Source organism: Rhinichthys klamathensis, unplaced genomic scaffold (genome assembly GCF_029890125.1).
Source record: "Rhinichthys klamathensis goyatoka isolate OS25496 unplaced genomic scaffold, OSU_Roscu_1.1 h1tg000082l_1, whole genome shotgun sequence".
NCBI classification, from domain to species: Eukaryota; Metazoa; Chordata; class Actinopteri; order Cypriniformes; family Leuciscidae; genus Rhinichthys; species Rhinichthys klamathensis.
Window position 1 is genome coordinate 922501 of NW_026606624.1, and position 18367 is coordinate 940867.

Genomic DNA, 18367 nt, shown 5'->3' on the forward strand with positions numbered 1-18367 from the left:
GTAGGCCTACTGTTTTAATTGTTTAATATAGCTGTCATTTCTTTGGCAATACAAATTTAAAATGTCGCAAGAATAAGATTAGCCTAGTGTTTCTTATTTTGCATCGCAAAAGAAATAAACTCTAAACCCGATGCAACCCTGTTTTAAATAAAAAAAACTGTCCCGACACTTTATTTAAACCTTGAAATGTTCGAACTTGGTTTCAAACTTAAGTAATTTTAGTGTTCTTTTACATTACACAATAATTTAGCAGACTAAAGACGTGCTTCTTCATTTTCATTTTCTGATGCAATCGGCTGACAATCTTCCTTCATCAGTTTTTGTCCTTTGTGCAGCGGCTGCGGTTCCAGGAATGTAGCAAATTTATGTTGTAATAATAATTAAACAAAACTCTTGACTTTAAATAAGTAAACAGTTATAAACAGTTAGCTATTTAAGCATCAAGAAGGTTAAACATAAACGCTGTAGGGCAACATCGGTTAACAACATGTATGCTACATTGAGATTCGATCCGAGTCGATTGAAGCTCCTCGAAGCTCGTGTTGTTGCGTTAACCACTGAGCTATCGTCTATACGTCTGTGACTGTTTTTATTGCAATGTTTTACTTTTTCATTATTTATTCAATTTCATTTCAGTAGCCTAATTTCAGTATTGTGATTATGAATTATTTTAACTACGTTTCACTTGTTGAATTCATCTGCTACCAGCTTTCAAACGCTCTGAATCAGTGCGGTGCGGCAGCAGATTACGCATTAGAGAGAATAAACAAACACTTTTCAGAGTCTATGATTGTAGCGCCTCTTGGCGGTAAAAGGCAGCAAATACACCCCACATTTTACCGCCGCGGTGGAACGGCTGATGTGGGCATTGTCATGGCTTGCCTCGACATTTGCGTTTGAATAGCGCGCGTCCTCCGTGGGCGTGTCAGATTAACGCGTAATGAAGTGTAATGAGCTGGGGAAAAAAAATCTGACAGCACTCTCTTTTCATACAGATTACATAAACTGAGAATATTTGTTTTTTATATAAATTACATCATTAAAAAGAAGAGAATTCAAGCTTCATAAAGAAAAACCTCTCGTGCCTGTATGACAAGTATTTGCAGAGTTAGAGTTAATTTTTCGGACGTGTTTCAGAATGGACTGCACTGACAGAGAGAAGGCAAAACTCGCATCATGTTTATTTTTCTTTATTTGACAAAAAGCACAAAACTTTGTTTTTATTGTGAGTATACAGAAAAATAATAGACAATTAACAGGATCGATTGATGTATAACACTTATATGTACGATCAAAATCAACAGAGTATTTTAAGTCTATTTTTCTGCTATGTGAAAAAAAAAACGGCAAAACGCGCGGGCGCGTTTCTGGTCCCCAGAGGGTTAAAGACCCTGATTCCCTGGTGGGCTCAGGACTGGTACCAAGAGGGTGTGACAATGGGGACCATTTCCAGAAGGAAAGTGGTTTTTACAGATGCGTCCAACCTGGGTTGGGGAGCGCTACACGAGGGCGCGCCTGCATCCGGCCCTTGCAACATCAACTGTCTGGAAATGAAAGCAGTTGGTTTGGCCCTGAAAACATTCCGGTCAAACCTCAGGGGTCACCACGTATTAGTCCGCACGGACAAGAGTCGGGTCAAGAGACCTGCATGCTATGGCGAGCGATCTCCTTTTATGGGCATAGACCAATCTGAGCTCATTGAGAGCTGCGCATATCCCAGGCGCCCAGAATTTGGGTGCGGATATGCTATCACGAGGCAACACTCCCCTCAGCGAGTGGTCTCTGAACTCACAGACGGTCAGTCTGAGATGGGAGGTGTTTGGCAGAGCCGAAATAGACCTGTTCGCCTCGGAAGCCAATACACACTGCGAGATGTTCTTCTCGAAGAATAGGGACGCGTTGGCCCACACCTGACCCAACTGTCCCCTGTACGCGTTTCCCCCTGTCTCGATGATTCCACAAGTCATCAAACGGATCAGAGAGAGCGAGTGCCCAGTCCTCCTGGTGGCTCCTCTCTGGGAATCCAGACCATGGTATCCAGAGCTGGTCCAGTTATCAAACACAGCTCCATGGCCTATCCCTGTGAGGAAAGACCTCCTGAAAGACACAAGCGAAAGGAACGTTGTGGCATCCGCGGCCTGATCTTTGGGCCCTCCACGTGTGGCCCCTAAATGGGTATCCGGGCACCTTCCTGTGAAGGTGATGAACACGATATCTGAAGCTAGACCCCCGTCGACTCGGCGCCTCTATGCTTCGAAATGGGCGTTTTTTTCCAGCTGGTGCTCGAAAAACCATGTAGACCCAGAGTCATGTGAGATGTCAGTGGTTCATACATTCCTACAGGAGCTGTTGGACAAGGGCCGTTCCCCGTCCACGCTCAAAGTGTATGTGGCAGCCATTGCAGCACGTCATGTCCTGGTGGCTGGCCAATCGCTGGGAAGAAACGACCTGGTCGTGAGATTTCTGAAGGGTGCTAGGAGGATTAACCCCTCCAGACCTCCCTCTGTGCCACCATGGGACCTTTCCACGGTCCTGGGGGCTTTGAAGGGTCCAGCCTTTGAACCGCTCCAGTCGATTGATCTCAAACCTCTCTCGCTGAAGACCGCTCTTCTGTTAGCATTGACATCTATCAAGCGAGTGGGTGATTTGCAGGCTCTCTCTGTGAGTCCAGCATGTCTGGAATTTGCTCAGGATAACTCTAGGGTCATCCTCAAGCCCAGGCATGGGTATGTGCCCAAAGTGCTCTCAACATCGTTCAGAGCACAGGTGGTGACGTTATTAACTCTTCCCCCTTCTACTGCGGATGGGGAGGTTAATCTTCTCTGCCCTGTTAGGGCACTGAGAATTTATCTGATGCGTTCTGCGTCGTTTAGACAATCAGAACAGCTTTTTGTTTGCTTTGGTGGTCGATCCAAAGGGGGTCCAGTCACTAAACAAAGACTGTCTAAGTGGATAGTGGATGCTATTGTTATGGCTTATACCTCAGTGGGTCAGGTTTGCCCTATAGGTATCAGGGCCCATTCGACCAGAGGCATGGCCTCGTCGTGGGCTTGGTCATTTGGCTGTCCCATTCAGGACATTTGTGATGCGGCAGGTTGGTCCTCGCCTTCCACATTTATGAAATTCTATAACATGGAGGTGCCTTCCCTACAGGCGAAGGTGCTTTCAGTATGATTAGGGCCTGACGGTGTCCGGTCCTGTCTTAATGTTACTGTGCACAATCACATTCACATATATACATATATATAAGACCCGCTTTGGCTGGTTATATTTTCATGTACATTTAAACCCGCTTTGGCCGGTTGTATTGCCATGTACTATTTACCCCGACGGTGTCTGGGTTTATTAGTATGGTATGGTGTTGGTTACTGACTCAGGTATATTATGCGGACCTGACGGTGTCTGGTCCGATGTATACGTGTTAGTATTATGAAGCTAGCCAGGCGCTCTGTGGGCTAGCTGTGCAGCTGCAAATGCGTTTTACATAAAGGTTTCAGTAAATCAGGAAAAAGGAGTTTTCCCACTGCGTATAGCTATGCAATACTTCGTTCCCTAACTCAGGGAACTGAGGTTACGTGAGTAACCAAGTAGTTTTATGAATCAAAATGAAATTTTATTGGTAAAATTAGCGGTTATTAGAGAATCCCATTTGAAAACTTGACTTCTGGTCATGACCGTATCCTTAAAAAAAGTGTTGATCAAATTCAACATGACACCTCATGGCCTCTGTAAAGAGAAGTCTTAAGGAAGCCGTTCATGACGGAAGCTTTTTTCACACGCTCTTTGAATATGGGTGACGTTTTTGGTTTATCTTTGAAAGCTGCCCTCTTACACTCCCTTTTTAGAAGTTCCCTTTGAAGCCTCCCTTCAGCTGCCATTACACATTACGATCCAGCTAGTGCATCGACGTCGGTACTACATGACAAAAAAAGAAACGCTGGAAAACCAGATTTGACACATGGCGGAAAACTTGCATCAAAAGACAAGGAGAGGTTTAATATTGAATGAAGGTTTTTGTTCTGTAATTAACTGTGTCAAGCACACTTCAGTTGGCAGAGACTAAGTCACACTGCAAACCTGAATGATTTGTAAGTAATAGGCCACTGTCTGTTCCCTCTGTGAGGTTTGTTAAAATAAGTAAAGAAATAAGTAATATCACACCACACTTGGTATTAAGAGAAGTATAAAATAAGCCCCATTGCTCAGTATGAGATTGCTGAATATTTGAAGGCTTCGTCGCAGGATAAATGTATTTTTTCGCCGTTATCTAGCAAACAAGAGGACTGATTACTTCAAATCTGTATGTTAATCCTTGGTAACCTGCCTGACACCTCATCATCAGAAAATAAAGGCCAAATCCCTCCTCTGGATTACTGATAAGCCAATCTCTGAATGGTGCCTCTGTTGTCAGGTGGAACATAAAACTGGATGGTACACATCAAGTTCATGGTGGAGCTGGAAATGGCTTCTGTCTCTTGTTTAACATGGAATTGCGGGGCTGTTTTAGCACGTTGGAGAGATGCACTAAAAGATGTAATTTGAATAGTATAGTTGAAAAAAGACGTATACAAATAAACTGGAAACGCACACTAGATAGAGAAATATGCAGAGCTTTTTGTCTTAAAGTCAACATGAAATGCCACTTGCAGTGCTTTTTACTGTCTTATTTCAGAGTCCAATAGGATTCAGTGAGGGAAAAAAATGCTAGTCTGGACTTGATTTTATCCATCAGGAATTGATTGGATCAGGAAAAGCGGGTTTTAAATGCTAGGATGAAATCAGATGAATGGAAATGTATGATGGATTGGTGACGTCAGCGGAATAGGAAAGTCGTTTCAGAGGTGGCACAAGTTGCACTATTCAGACTACTATTCAGAATTTTGTGGTCAGTAAGATTTTGCAATTTTTTTGAAAGAAGTCTCTTATGCTCCAAGGCTGCATTTATTTAATCAAAACTACAGTAATAACTGTAATATTGTGAAATGTTATTATATTTTAAAATGTAATTTATTCCTGTCATGGGAAAGCTAAATTTTTAGCAACCATTACTTCAGTCTTCAGTGTCACATGATCCTTCAGAAATCCTTCTAATATGCTGTATTATCAATGTTGAAAACAGTTGTGCTGCTTAGTATTTTTGTGAAAACCATGATACTTTTTTTCAGGATTTTTTGACAAATAGAATATGTAACGTTTAATTTTAGCATTTTCTCTCCCTTTTGAGTGTCATTGCAGAGCATACTGGGAAATAGAAATCCCAGCCCAGTTTCAGTTAAATTTAAGTTAGTCTAAATTAAAAGAAACTAGTTTATTAGACTCAAAACAATTAAACAATTCAGATTACTTAAAATGTAAAGGTTTTGTGTATAAGTTCTGAATACTCATAAATGTTAAATAAATAAATGTTAACTAGTTTGAACTACTTTGTTTAATTTAGGTTTGCTCTACTCAAACCAATTATATATTTTGAGTGTTAGGGTTTACAGAAATGACATTATAAATGTCACTTTTGATCAATTTAATTAGCCTGGATGCCAGCCGAACTTAGCCCCGCCCACAACATTTGATAATGGGAAGTTCGGTCTGGACTTGATCCGTTGAGAAGCAAGTATGCCCGGACCAAAGCTGTTTAGACCAATCAAATTGTCAGGGCGGGCTTTATACGATGATTGACAGATGATCAACAGCAACATAATCATCCACGTCACCATAATCACCATAACCAGAGCGCTTGGGTTGAATTCGTTTACAACAAAGAATGGCTGCCGCTGGAGAATTGAGAGGTGTAGATTCAGCCATCGCGTCTGTTATAGAAGATGTAGACAGCGCATTCATTTTACAGGAAGAGAGAACCGCGATCAAGGCATTTGTCAATCGGAAAGATGTTTTTGCCGTCCTTCCTACGGGATTTGGTCTATCCAATTGAGTGCAGAGCCATTTTTTCCCCTGGTTCGGTTGAAACACTTCCCATATTCACAGCCCAATGGAGCAGCATCAGACTCACATTCTGACTAGAATCTGAGTATGACGACGTCAGGCTACAATTTAATGTCATTGCTGCCAGCCCTTTGAACAATAGTGTACGTTTACCCAAATGTTCTTTTTCTTTGGATTAACATGCATAAATTGTTTACAGTAAGACCAGGAACATGTAAAGACTGTCAGTTTTGATGTCATGATATATAGCAAATAATGTATTTGTAAACAATAAACAAAAGTAAATAGTCAAAGAACATGTAAACATCATTATTTATATAATCACAAATATTTCAGTTGCTATATTATATACAGTATATCTATATAATACTATTTAGCACTATCATTGGTAAAAGAAGTGCGGTATTTTCAGCTGAGACTGACCATTTTAAAGTTAATATTATCATACTTGCGCTAGCTTTGCATAATTCACACAGTCTCTCCTTATTTAGCAATGCCACCACCAGATCCAGATGGTGAGAGTCTCTGTCCAAAGGGGCAGGTGTAGTGCAAAGAGACAGTCTTTTCTGGAACGCTCTGAACATATGCAGACACACAGGATCTGCTGTGGCCCATAATGTCTTCTGGACCATCTGTCTGCCGGCACTCGCACCCACCCCTGCCTGTTCGCATCTGTAGATGGATAAAATGAAATATTCAAATAACAGATCAACTTTATAATTATTGTCTTGATGCCATGGCGTGTAGCGGTGCAACAATTTGGTTTGTATGCTTTCCCAAATCACACAATTGCGGAGAAAAAAAACAAAACAAAAATTGTGGGTGTTTACTTTTTTTTTTTTTTTTTAAGATTACTTGCTTATATTGTAAAATAATATCATGGTAGGAAATCCCTTATTTCCAATCCATTACTTCCTACCTTGGTGCAAAGTATGCATTGTACAGTACACTCAAACATGAATTTAATTTCTGGAAATCTAGATTACATGTACTCAAATAACCTATGCTTATCTCTCTCTGGCCCAAATGATTAAGGGTGAACTCTCCCAGAGGTCTTTGTGTCCTCTTTTTGTATTCCATTGTCCTTCAGTTAAAGATTTGCTTTCTACTGCAGAGTGAGGCTTTACATAACATGTGTTGTTGTCTCCTCATTGACTAAAACTTACATAACATGTTTTTTTGTTTTTTGTTTAAGTGGATATGGGTGGGGAAATGGATGAGTAGGTTTGTTGTTTGGTGTGTATAGTTGAGTTTTCCTAGAGATGTTCTAGTATTGTCAAGCCCTATGGCACTTCAGTTGACAGGAAATGAGTGAAAGTCTCTGTAAGGAAGTCCCCAATTACTGTTAACATGGGGCCAGGGAATGCTTCCTGCCTCCTTTGTGTTGTGGGAAATTGGACCTCATGTGTAATGTCCTTCTGGCAGAGCAAGACAACCTCTCCTAGTCCTCCCCTTGGTATTTATTGTCCTTAAGCAGTAGGTTAATGTATGCCCCAGACAGCAAATCCCCAGAATTATAAGCATCATGGATGTTTTCCATATTAAATGCACCCTTCCTGTTTATTTTTCTGCTTTTTAGATGACAAGAAGCCTCACACCATTGCTTTATCTAAAGCTGTTTTGTGTTGTAGTAACTAGAAATAACTGTCTCAATGTCGCTGCCATATATATATATATATATATATATATATATACACTCACCTAAAGGATTATTAGGAACACCATACTAATACTGTGTTTGACCCCCTTTCGCCTTCAGAACTGCCTTAATTCTACGTGGCATTGATTTAACAAGGTGCTGAAAGCATTCTTTAGAAATGTTGGCCCATATTGATAGGATAGCATCTTGCAGTTGATGGAGATTTGTGGGATGCACATCCAGGGCACGAAGCTCCCGTTCCACCACATCCCAAAGATGCTCTATTGGGTTGAGATCTGGTGACTGTGGGGGCCATTTTAGTACAGTACTCTAGGGCTGCACGATACTGGGAAAATAATCAAAATTGCTTAAATCACCTTTTTTGTCCCATTCTGACATTCAGTTTGGAGTTCAGGAGATTGTCTTGACCAGGACCACACCCCTAAATGCATTGAAGCAACTGTCTTGTGTTTGGTTGATTAGATAATTGCATTAATGAGAAATTGAACAGGTGTTCCTAATAATCCTTTAGGTGAGTATATATATATATATATATATATATTAGGGGTGTAACTGTACACAAAAATCACAGTTCGGTACGTACCTCGGTTTTAAAGTCACGGTTCGGTACGTTTTCGATACAGCAAAAAGAAAGAAATGCCAGAGAAATTTCTTATTTGTTAAAAGAAAAACTATTTTTAAATAAGTTAGAGTTTTCCTACATCTTGAAACTTTCAGGTTTATAAATGGGGGTCATCTTTGAAGGATGAACAAATAATGTTTTGGTCATCACATTAAAAATAACATTTAAATATATATATATTTATTTATATATTATTTGAGTTTTGAAGAGCTGGAAAAAGATGTGTGAAGTACTTGAAAGCAGTTCACTATTCCAGCCAAACTGGTTACAGTTAGTGTTAGCCTACTATATTAAATCCATGGTGAATGTTGCTGATCTGTGGAGGTAAAGTATTACTAGTTCATTCACGGCACAATGTTTCTCCTGGTTTCCACGTCAGCGCTGTTTGATCTAATAGAGATCTACAGTTAATAACGGAGAAATGTGAATGCTTCTCACTAGATCTCGCAGCGATGTTATTACTTCAGTGGCGAATTCAAATGTTTTCTTCACTGGATCTCTTAGTGCTGTGTTGTAACAGTGTCGCTTGATCAAGATCGGCTCGCGCTGCACAGATGTTGCTGGTCAAACGATCCGTGAAGCACAATATAATGAGTAGCGCAGTTTCGTTCCGCTTTCATTACGCTTGCCATTTGATGTTGCGCAACGTTGTGGTGATCGCGCCAGCGCGAATTTTGTCTGCAAGAAAAATGGTCCAAGGAATCGTTCGGTTTGTATGCGTACCGAACCGGAAGCCTCGAACCGAAACGGTTCAATACGAATACATGTACCGTTACACCCCTAATATATATATATATATATATATATATATAATTCATTTCATATAGACACAATATCACACCAAGTCGCATCTCTAAAACATTGCGAATAAACTCGCTTGACACATTTTTGCCATTACTTTTCACCAGCTGGTCCCAAAGTCATTTTAAGTGGCTGTAAGCTGTCATTCTTTCAAATAATTGTTACTTGGGTTGATATTTAATACATTGACATTCATACATTTTTAAGTGTGGCTTAGGCGTCCAAATACTTTTTGGGACCACTATCTGGCCTTTGACTTGACCTTGTGAATCCAGAGCCGTTCAGATGTTCTCCTCTGCCCTGATTTGGTTTCAACTGGAGCTGGAACATGTCTGGCAGCATGAGTTTTAATCCCAGAGCAATCTGCCAGAGAATGCCTTATCCAATCTCTGCTCTGTCCTCCCTAGTGGTCTTGGAATGGAAATGAGTGACAGCATGCCTAGAGCATGTGACACTCACATCGGGGCAGAGGAATATTTATCACCCCAATGGCCATCTTGGGATTTTTTTTTCTTTTTTTTTCGTGCATGCACATCACTTCCTCATTATGGTTTTGGGTTTTACCTTTTCAGGCAGATATGAAGCTATCCAGAGACCTTTTTGGCAAGTGTTAACAGGGTGGGCGCCCTGAATAGATATACAGTACATATATGAAATGTGTACTTTTGACTGCTTATGTGCCTCATTACTGTAGTTTTATTTGTTATGACACACAAAATAAACAGAGCCTGTCACAAATATTCTTATGCAAGACATGCACATGACAGCGCTGCACCTTGAAGACGTGATTTATGTAATGGCACCTATCAGCCGCATGAGGTGGGATGGTTGTGTGTCTCTGTTTAACTGGATAACCCGTCCCATGGCATCTGCGAAAGCCCTGCAGAGAGGCAGATCCCTTTCAGTGTCATAGCCGGGAGGGAGGAGACATCTGACATGTGCAGCATGAAATTCATTCAGCCCGCCTCTCACTGTACTCTGCACAGCGGGGACCTCGGCTCACCATGGGTTCCCAGGTGAGCAGGTAGAGCAGTTTAAGCTCACAGCTGCGTCCTGTGGAGACATAGCGGAAATATCATAGGGACCTACTGGAGAAACACTGGAGGCTGTGATTTAGTTACAGTTATTACAGCGCAGCTTTGAATTCGATTTTTTTGTGTTGTTTAGAATGAAGAGCCCCTGGTGCTGAGGAAACGGCCACACTTCCAGTGGTACTGCGGTCCTGTTTTGTGTTCCTTTCAGAGCGCCCATTGTTCCCATTGTGGGAGCACAATATTAAACCAATTGCCATGCAGATGAGCTGTTCTATAACACTCAGATCAGTACAATGCGCCGATCACGTCTTTTTTGTTAGAATTTCATCAACACGTCAGCTCGTACTATGAACTGCAATAAATCTTATTAAATCCGAGTTCCACCATCTTCCAGTCTGCAAAGTTTAACAATGGGACTCTGGTAAAACATCACGCTTTAATGAGTCAGTCTCTGTAGATTTACATTTACATACGAGTTGATTTAACTTGTTAATTTACTGCAATTAATAATAAATTAACTCCTTGCTCGCTGTTTTCCAGCAATGCGTGGATACCAGTACCTTAAACAAATGAAAAAGAAAATGCTTTGATGATTTTAAAATATACAAAGAGTGACTGATATATTTAACTTAGCCTACATTCTGATTTTATTTTTACAAAAGTTTAGGGACTGTAAGATTTTTTTTTTTTTTTTTTTTTACTTAAAGGGATACTCCACCCAAAAATTCTGTCGTCATTTACTCGCCCTCAAGTTGTTGCAAACCTGTATGAGTTTCTTTCTTCTGCTGAACACAAAGGAAGATATTTTGAAGAACGATTGGAACCAAACAGTTGCGGGGCACCATTGACTTCCAAAGTAGAAAAAAAATACTATGGAAGTCAATAGTGCCAAAGTTCCAATCGTTCTTCAAAATATCTTCCTTTGTGTTCAGCAGAAGAAAGAAACTCACACAGGTTTGCAACAACTTGAGGGTGAGTAAATGATGACAAAATTTTCATTTTTGGGTGGAGAATCCCTTTAAGTTTTTATTCCTGTGATGGAAAAGCGGAATTTTCAGCAGCCATTATTCTAGTCATCAGTGTCACATGATCCTTCAGAAATCATTCTAATATGCCAATTTGGTGCTCAAGAAACATTTATTATTATTATTATCTATGCCATAAACAGTTGTGCTGGTGAATATTTTTGTGGAAACCATGATAAAAAAAAATCAGGATTCTTTGATGAATTGAAAGCTCAGTAGAACAGTAAATGTGTTGACTGTCTCGTTGGATTACTTCAATGCATCCTTGGTGAATTAAAGTATTGATTTTGTAAACTTACTGACCCCACAAACAGCTTTTTCTTTTTCTTCTTATTCTTTTTTTAAAATATTTTTTTCAGTATACTGTACTGTATGTGTTCCCCGGGAATCACACACATGACATTGGTGGTGTTAGCGCCATGTTCCACACGTTGGCCTAAAATGCTTCTTCAGTTTACACAACGCCTGTTCGCTATTTTCTCTGTAGTCTGGTCACCGTTCACTAGATGAAAGCAGGTCGATGGCAAATAAAAGTTGTTTACAAAAGTTTTCTTACCCAGGGTGAGACACCATATTTTGCCGGGTTTGTATACTTTGCACACAGAACTAGATTGACTGCTAGACACGCAATATTTGAGAACATACAAAGGAAGACACAGGAGTGTGGCTGTAAATATTACTATAGGGACTGTGCACTCCATATGGCTATGTTTGTTTAGAGTGCTGAATATGCTTCATGCATTTTCAAGAGAGTGACATCCACATTGTATATCCAGAGTGACTATACCTTAAATCTTCAGAAGAAGACACAAGGTGAGAGCAAGTTTATTGATATGTGCTGCTGTATGAGCCGGTAAATAGTTGTCTGTCATATTATTGACATACGTATGACATAAGTATGTGCTATGTGGGTTGTTATTTTGCTGTCAAATCGCTAATATTAGGCCTGTCAACCTTTCTCAGGTTATGAAATAATGTCTTAGAATAGTAGTGGTCATAGAGCGAGACAAAACTCCTGTTAAGTGATGGGTGGAGGAGGGAATAGATGAAAAAAATAATGAAGCGGGAGAGTTTTTGACCACATATCTGAAAGGATGACAGCAGTGGGTGTCTCCTGAAATGCCAAAGAGTGAAGAAAAAAAAAACATGCAATTTATTTCTATGTACATATGCTGTACACTACCATTCAAAAGTTTGGTGTTTGTATGATTTTTTTATATTTTTTATGTCTTTAATGTTTTTTTTTAACTCTTTTATAAATCTTTTTTTTAATAATGGAATTTATTCACTCTGATTATATCATCATAGTTTTAAATGATAGTTGTTTGTTTGTTTGTTTGAGTTCAGTCTGATCTTTTTGTCTCTGTTCAACTAAACATTAAGTTAATTGGTGTCCATACAGTATGTTGACAAGGGCTGCTTCTACCTGAAGCCTCATGTTCAGCATGACTGTGGCAGTGATCTAAGGTCACGATCGGATTAAGCCATTGAGTGTCTATGTGAGTGTGTATGTGTGTGCCTGTGTGTATCCTCAGGCTGCAGGAAGTGATTCAGGAGTGCTCTATAAATAACCACAGCTCAGTTAGGCCCGAGGGATGGGGTGCCACTCTGCTGAAGTGAGCTGAGTGAAGGTAGGGAGAAGGCCAGGGCCTCCATGTGGAACCGCAGCAGACGGCGTGCATTGTTTACACTCTGTAGGGATCCTCCACCTTACTCGCTCATACACTTGTAGATTGCACCCCTCTCCAACCCCTCTTGATCCTGTTTGCCTGCTTGGATGCACTCCTCTATAATGTGCCACTGATCAAATTTGACTGATTAAAGCTCAGGCATGCTTGTCATTTAATGAATTTGAATAGATTTCTGATATCTGAGGCTGGTTAGAACGTAAAAAGTGAGGAAAATACAGATGTGGTGCAGACATAGGAATACATTGGAATTATGCAAAAAAAAAAATATATATATAACACAATAATGTATGTATATATATATATATATATATATATATACAAACATGCAATATAAACATGTAATTTATTTCTATACTACCATTCAAAAGTTTGGGGTCTGTGGGATTTTTTAATATGTTTTATGCCTTTAATGTTTTTTAATTATTTTATAAATCTTTTTTTTAAATATTGGAATTTATTCACTCTTATATTATCATATTTTAAATAATAGTTTTGTTTGTTTGTTTGTTCAGTCTGATCTTTTTGTCTGATCTATATAGTTTTGTGCACGTTCCATGTCCACGAATAAATCAGAATTAACAAATAATGTTGTCAATGGGAAGACAAATTACAAATAACTGAGTAACAACTCATCCACTTAGATATAACTTAGATATCACTGCATTGTCATGTCAAAATCAAATCTGAAATGTCTTGAAAGCACAATCATTTAAGGTTTTTAGTGAGCAATCAGCTTTGTGAAATTGCAGGTAATTTCTGTCTGTGACTATCAGTGCAGTGTTTACCCAGTTTTGATGACTGATGATCTGAAAATAAGTTCACTATTAAAAAGAACAGCTGAACATAAGTTCACAAATAAAGGTCACACTTTAGTCCAATTCCCCACTATTAACTAGCTATTAACTATGACTTTTGCCTCAATAAACTTCTAATTTCTGCTTTTTAATAGTTATTAAGTTAGTTGTTAAGTTTAGGTATTGCAGAATAAGGCATTAATATGTAGGCTACTAATGAGCCAATATCGTGGTAATATGTATGCTAATAAGCAACTTTAATAGTAAGAATTAGACCCTAAACTAAAGTGTTGCCCAAAGAAAATATAGATCTGAAATGTGTTACTGCGTTCTTCTAGTTACTAATTTGGAATAAATGGTAAAAGGCACAACCTTGATGAGAAATATACTTGTTTTTTTTTTTTTTATAAAATGAACATTAATTATATTGTTAATGTCAAAATGCAAAATCGTATAATTGTATTGTTTTACAGTAAGTAATGTACTGTATATGTCAAATTTAAGTGGTGGAACATAAATTTGCATTGTTTTTTTAAAATAATAATAATCAGTGAGGACTTTGCCTCCTCATTTCAGAACATCACTGGACACCACTGATCCAAGGTATCCTGCTGTTACGGGCAGCAAGGTTTGTTGTGTACATAGACAGACTTAGAAGGTGGAGATGGTTCTCGCCCACCAAGATCCTCTTCCTCCTCTCCAGATGGTAGACTCTGTTGTACTCCAGTGTCTTGGCGGTAATATGTGGAACAGATTCAATAAACTACCCTGAGCTGGATGTGCGTTTCCCCCATGTGGCCTTTTTCCTTAATAAAAGCACATTTATCTGGTTTCCTGTCTCTTTCCACATTCTCATAGCAGAGGTAGTCGTCAAGACAACAGGGCGGACAGTCATCCATGATGGATATTCTTTCACATGGGAGTTCAGGTCCATTTTGATTAGGAGGTAAAATCATTATAGGCCCACATGTGTGTGCCATGCCAGCTGAATGTCTCATTTCCTTCATCACCACAGCGATATGCATGGCCTTCTTCAATAGTGCATTTTAAATAAATGGCCTACAAGAATAAATGGCAATATATACAAAATGCATACACTCTATGTATTAGGAAAATTTATTTAGAATTGTTTTGTTTTCATATTTTTCCTGATTTTCTGTTTTTAATATAATATACTATATATTTAAATATATGAATATGTTGCTAATATATTTAAATAAATGTATTTATGTATAAATAAAAAATATCTTTAAATACATTTTGGCCATATTTTGCCAAATCATGATATTATAGAAAATAATTAAAAGGAAATATTTCAGACATAAATAGAAAATAGATGATGATGTTGTTGTTTTCCAATTAATGTAATTTTCTAAAATAAACCTAATTATAGCTGCTTTGACACTTTTAATTCTGAAAACACCCACAACAAAATATAGAAAAACTCTGGTAAAAATGTTTAGAAATGTTTTAATATATATACACTACCGTTCAAAAGTTTGGGGTCGGTACGATTTTAAATACTTTTAAAAGAATTCTCTTCTGCTAACCATGGCTGCGCTTATTTGATTAAAAATACAACAAAAATCAGTTATAGTATTAAATATTATTCCAGTGTAAATCAGCTGTTTTCTGTGTGAATATATAGTAAAGTGTAATTTATTCCTGTGATCAAAGCTGAATTTTTAGCATCACCAGTGTCAGTGTCTTCAGTGTCAAATGATCCTTCACAAATCAGTAAAATATGAGGATTTGATGCTCAAGAAACATTTATTATTATTACCAATGTTGAAACAGTTGTTGGTCTGTCAGTTGATGAATAGGAAGTTCAAAAGACTTTTGTAACATTATAAATGTCTTTACTGTCACTTTCGATCAAATTAATTATTCCTTGATAAATAAAAGTATTGATTTCTTTCCTACAAAAAATAAAAATAAAATTCTCACTGACCCCAAACTTTTGAACGGTAGTGTATATATAATTTTGGATAATTGTATGTATTTACAGTGATATGTATAATAACATTTAAAATATATTATGAAGTATTGAGTAAACGGAGAAAGACCACATGAAACCATGATCTGAAAGGGTTATGGGATGTTCTATCATCTGTATGAGAAGAGAATTCCCATCATACTCATTCATTTGTTCACTTCATTTTTTCCTTTTATTAAATTCCATTGTACAGTGGCACCTTGTGTTTCCCACTATGCGCTTGATGTTCTCATTACTGTCCTCTTCTCTTGTCATGATGACAAAGTGGGTGACAGTGTCTATTTTTTTTTCTAAAGGCCCATTTCATGTTTCTATTTATTGGAGAGAATGTCAGAACCTTTACTCTGCCTCTCCCACTAATCATGTACTCTGCGTTTTTAGCATACGCTCGCTGCTTATCGAATATTTTCATATGTGCTTGAATAACACACAAGCACCCTCTAATTTCATAATGCATGTAAACAGAGCAAACCCTTCACATTGTGTTTCTCCACAATTATAGATTTTTGCTCCATACTCCATTAGGGGTAAAAAACAGTTTCAGTAAAAAATTAAATAAAAATAAAAGTCCTCTAATGCAATTCACTGTGATTTATGAAACAAGATACTGGTGATTTCACATTATGGTTGTACAATGTATGGCGGAAATCAGTTTTTCATAAATCTTGAATGGTGGCTGGATTGCACTTGAAGAAAAACAGGTAGAAGCATCTCAAGCTGTCCATAACAATGCTGCAACAATTTGAGTCAAGAGCCGAAACCACCAAAGGAATCTGTATTCAGCTACTGGGAGCACTTTACGTTTTCTGAGACATGTCAGACAGAAACATTCTTGCATCTCACCTTTTAACGGAATTTGAAAGCATTATTGGAGTCAACTACAAAAGCAACCAGGATCAACCTGAGGGGAAAACACAACTATCAAACACAGGTTTGCTTTTAGCGACTGACCTTTCAATGTCACCACTTCCCTATGAACCTGTAGCAAAATGTAGCGGGACTTGTAGCAGCCGCATCGTCGGATGCTTGCAAGATGGTCAGAGTGATCTTCGTGCTCAGAGTGCAATGCTGAAACATTTCTTGGATGTGTTTTAAGTGGCTTCACAAGTGGTTGACAAAATGAGGACTTCGCTGACCTGTTTCTGAGACTCTTGATTGGCAATACAGGTTTCATTCTGAAAATATATATTCACCATTCATTAGTTGCTAAGTGCTCAGCAGTTTTTTGTTAAGTACAGTTTGTTTCATCATAGTCATCATATTTGTTCCCAGAGGAATATACAAAATGGGTTAAGTGTGCATAAATTAACGGCAAATGTTTTATCTCTTTTTCTCTCTTTTTTTTTTCAAATAAAAAAATATATACATTGCAGCAAAGAAAAAAATGCTGGTACTTCAACATGTATCAACATTCACGCTGTATCTGCATTATGAGGAAGAGATGGAAGGGCTAGAAAACATTCTTAACCCATACAATTTTACACTTATAAAGACTCTTGTTTCAGGTGTATTAAATATAATCATGTTAAAATTGCTCTGGAATAGCTTGCTGTTATTGTGAGTTTTAGATATGCATTATGTAAACATTATCCTAAACGCTTGAATTGTTTGTCCCCTGTATTCATTGTGCCCATAATTCCTTTCTAAAAGAGAATTCAACCAATTATGAATCATTGTGTGTTGTAGTGGCTGCAGGCATTTAGTGTGAATCTCTAGAGGACTAGAGGTTATTGTGGCTGTCCTACACTCATTTGTGAGGGCAGCGTGAATTGTTTGTTCAAATCAAACCAATTTAACATTGTCCCTGTGGCCCTGTTGTTCTCCACACTGAGGAAAACCAATCGCAAATCCACCTAGGCCTGATTTACAGCGCCTGGGGACCAGATTAAGAGGCCATAGATAGCATCTCAAGTGTTCGCCGAAAGAAAGACACCTGTCCCACCAACAATTCCACTGCTTCAAAAGCAGGCATTAACACTTCCATTAAAATCTCTCACCCCTCTTTCTCCTTCTTCTCTCTGTGCTCTGAAGAGAAATCGCAGTCATTCAAATGCTAAGCGACTTTCTCTCCCCTGTGGATATTAGCGCAAAAAGAGCAGCGCTCCATCATTTGCCAAGAACGTCAGGGAGGGGAAAAAGACGCAAAATGAGCCAATGGTGCTGCGAATATCCCTCACCTCTGCAATATCTCTTCACATTTCATTACCTTTCCTGTGCCGCAGACCAACAAAATGCAGCAAAAACGTCAGTCATCATTAAATCGCTCTCTTATAGTGCACTTAATTCCTAATGCCATATATGTAAGTGTCTTGCTGAGTTCATCATGCTCGGCATGTTTCTGAGCGCTCATTTAAATTCATCTCTTCACAAGCTCTTTAATAATATACCAATAATAACTCTGAATGGATCAATGGGATCGTTTTAAAGTGTGAGAACTAACTTTGCCTGTGGGCATCGAGCTCTTGTACTTGCTCTTGTCTCATTGCATTATTTATGTATTGGGGTCTATGGAATATCCACTTCATTATAAGACACATCTTTTTATTAATGTTTTATTCTTATTTCTTTACAGGTTACTGACGGAGGTACAATTAAGCAGAAGATTTTTACGTACGATGCTATGTTCAATACCAATTACTCCCATATGGAGGATTACCGCAGACGGGAAGATCTGGTGTATCAATCGACGGTCCGGTAAGAGTCATTAATTGATTTTCAAAACATAGAATATTTATGATCTGATCACTGGAGGTGCCAAATCTTGTCAGTGACAGATTAATCGTTGTTTAAAATGTTGATGCATATTG

At 38.5% G+C, this 18367-nt stretch overlaps 1 protein-coding gene across 2 annotated transcripts in view; it reads left to right on the forward strand.

Annotated features, from left to right (window-relative positions):
• igsf21a (immunoglobin superfamily, member 21a) overlaps positions 1–18367 on the forward strand; it is a 302035-nt gene that overhangs the window by 170529 nt on the left and 113139 nt on the right. For both annotated transcript variants that reach the window (XM_056251381.1, XM_056251382.1), the window contains exon 3: positions 18133–18254. In XM_056251381.1, the coding sequence (XP_056107356.1) occupies positions 18133–18254 (122 nt within the window). The remainder of the gene's footprint in view (positions 1–18132; positions 18255–18367) is intronic.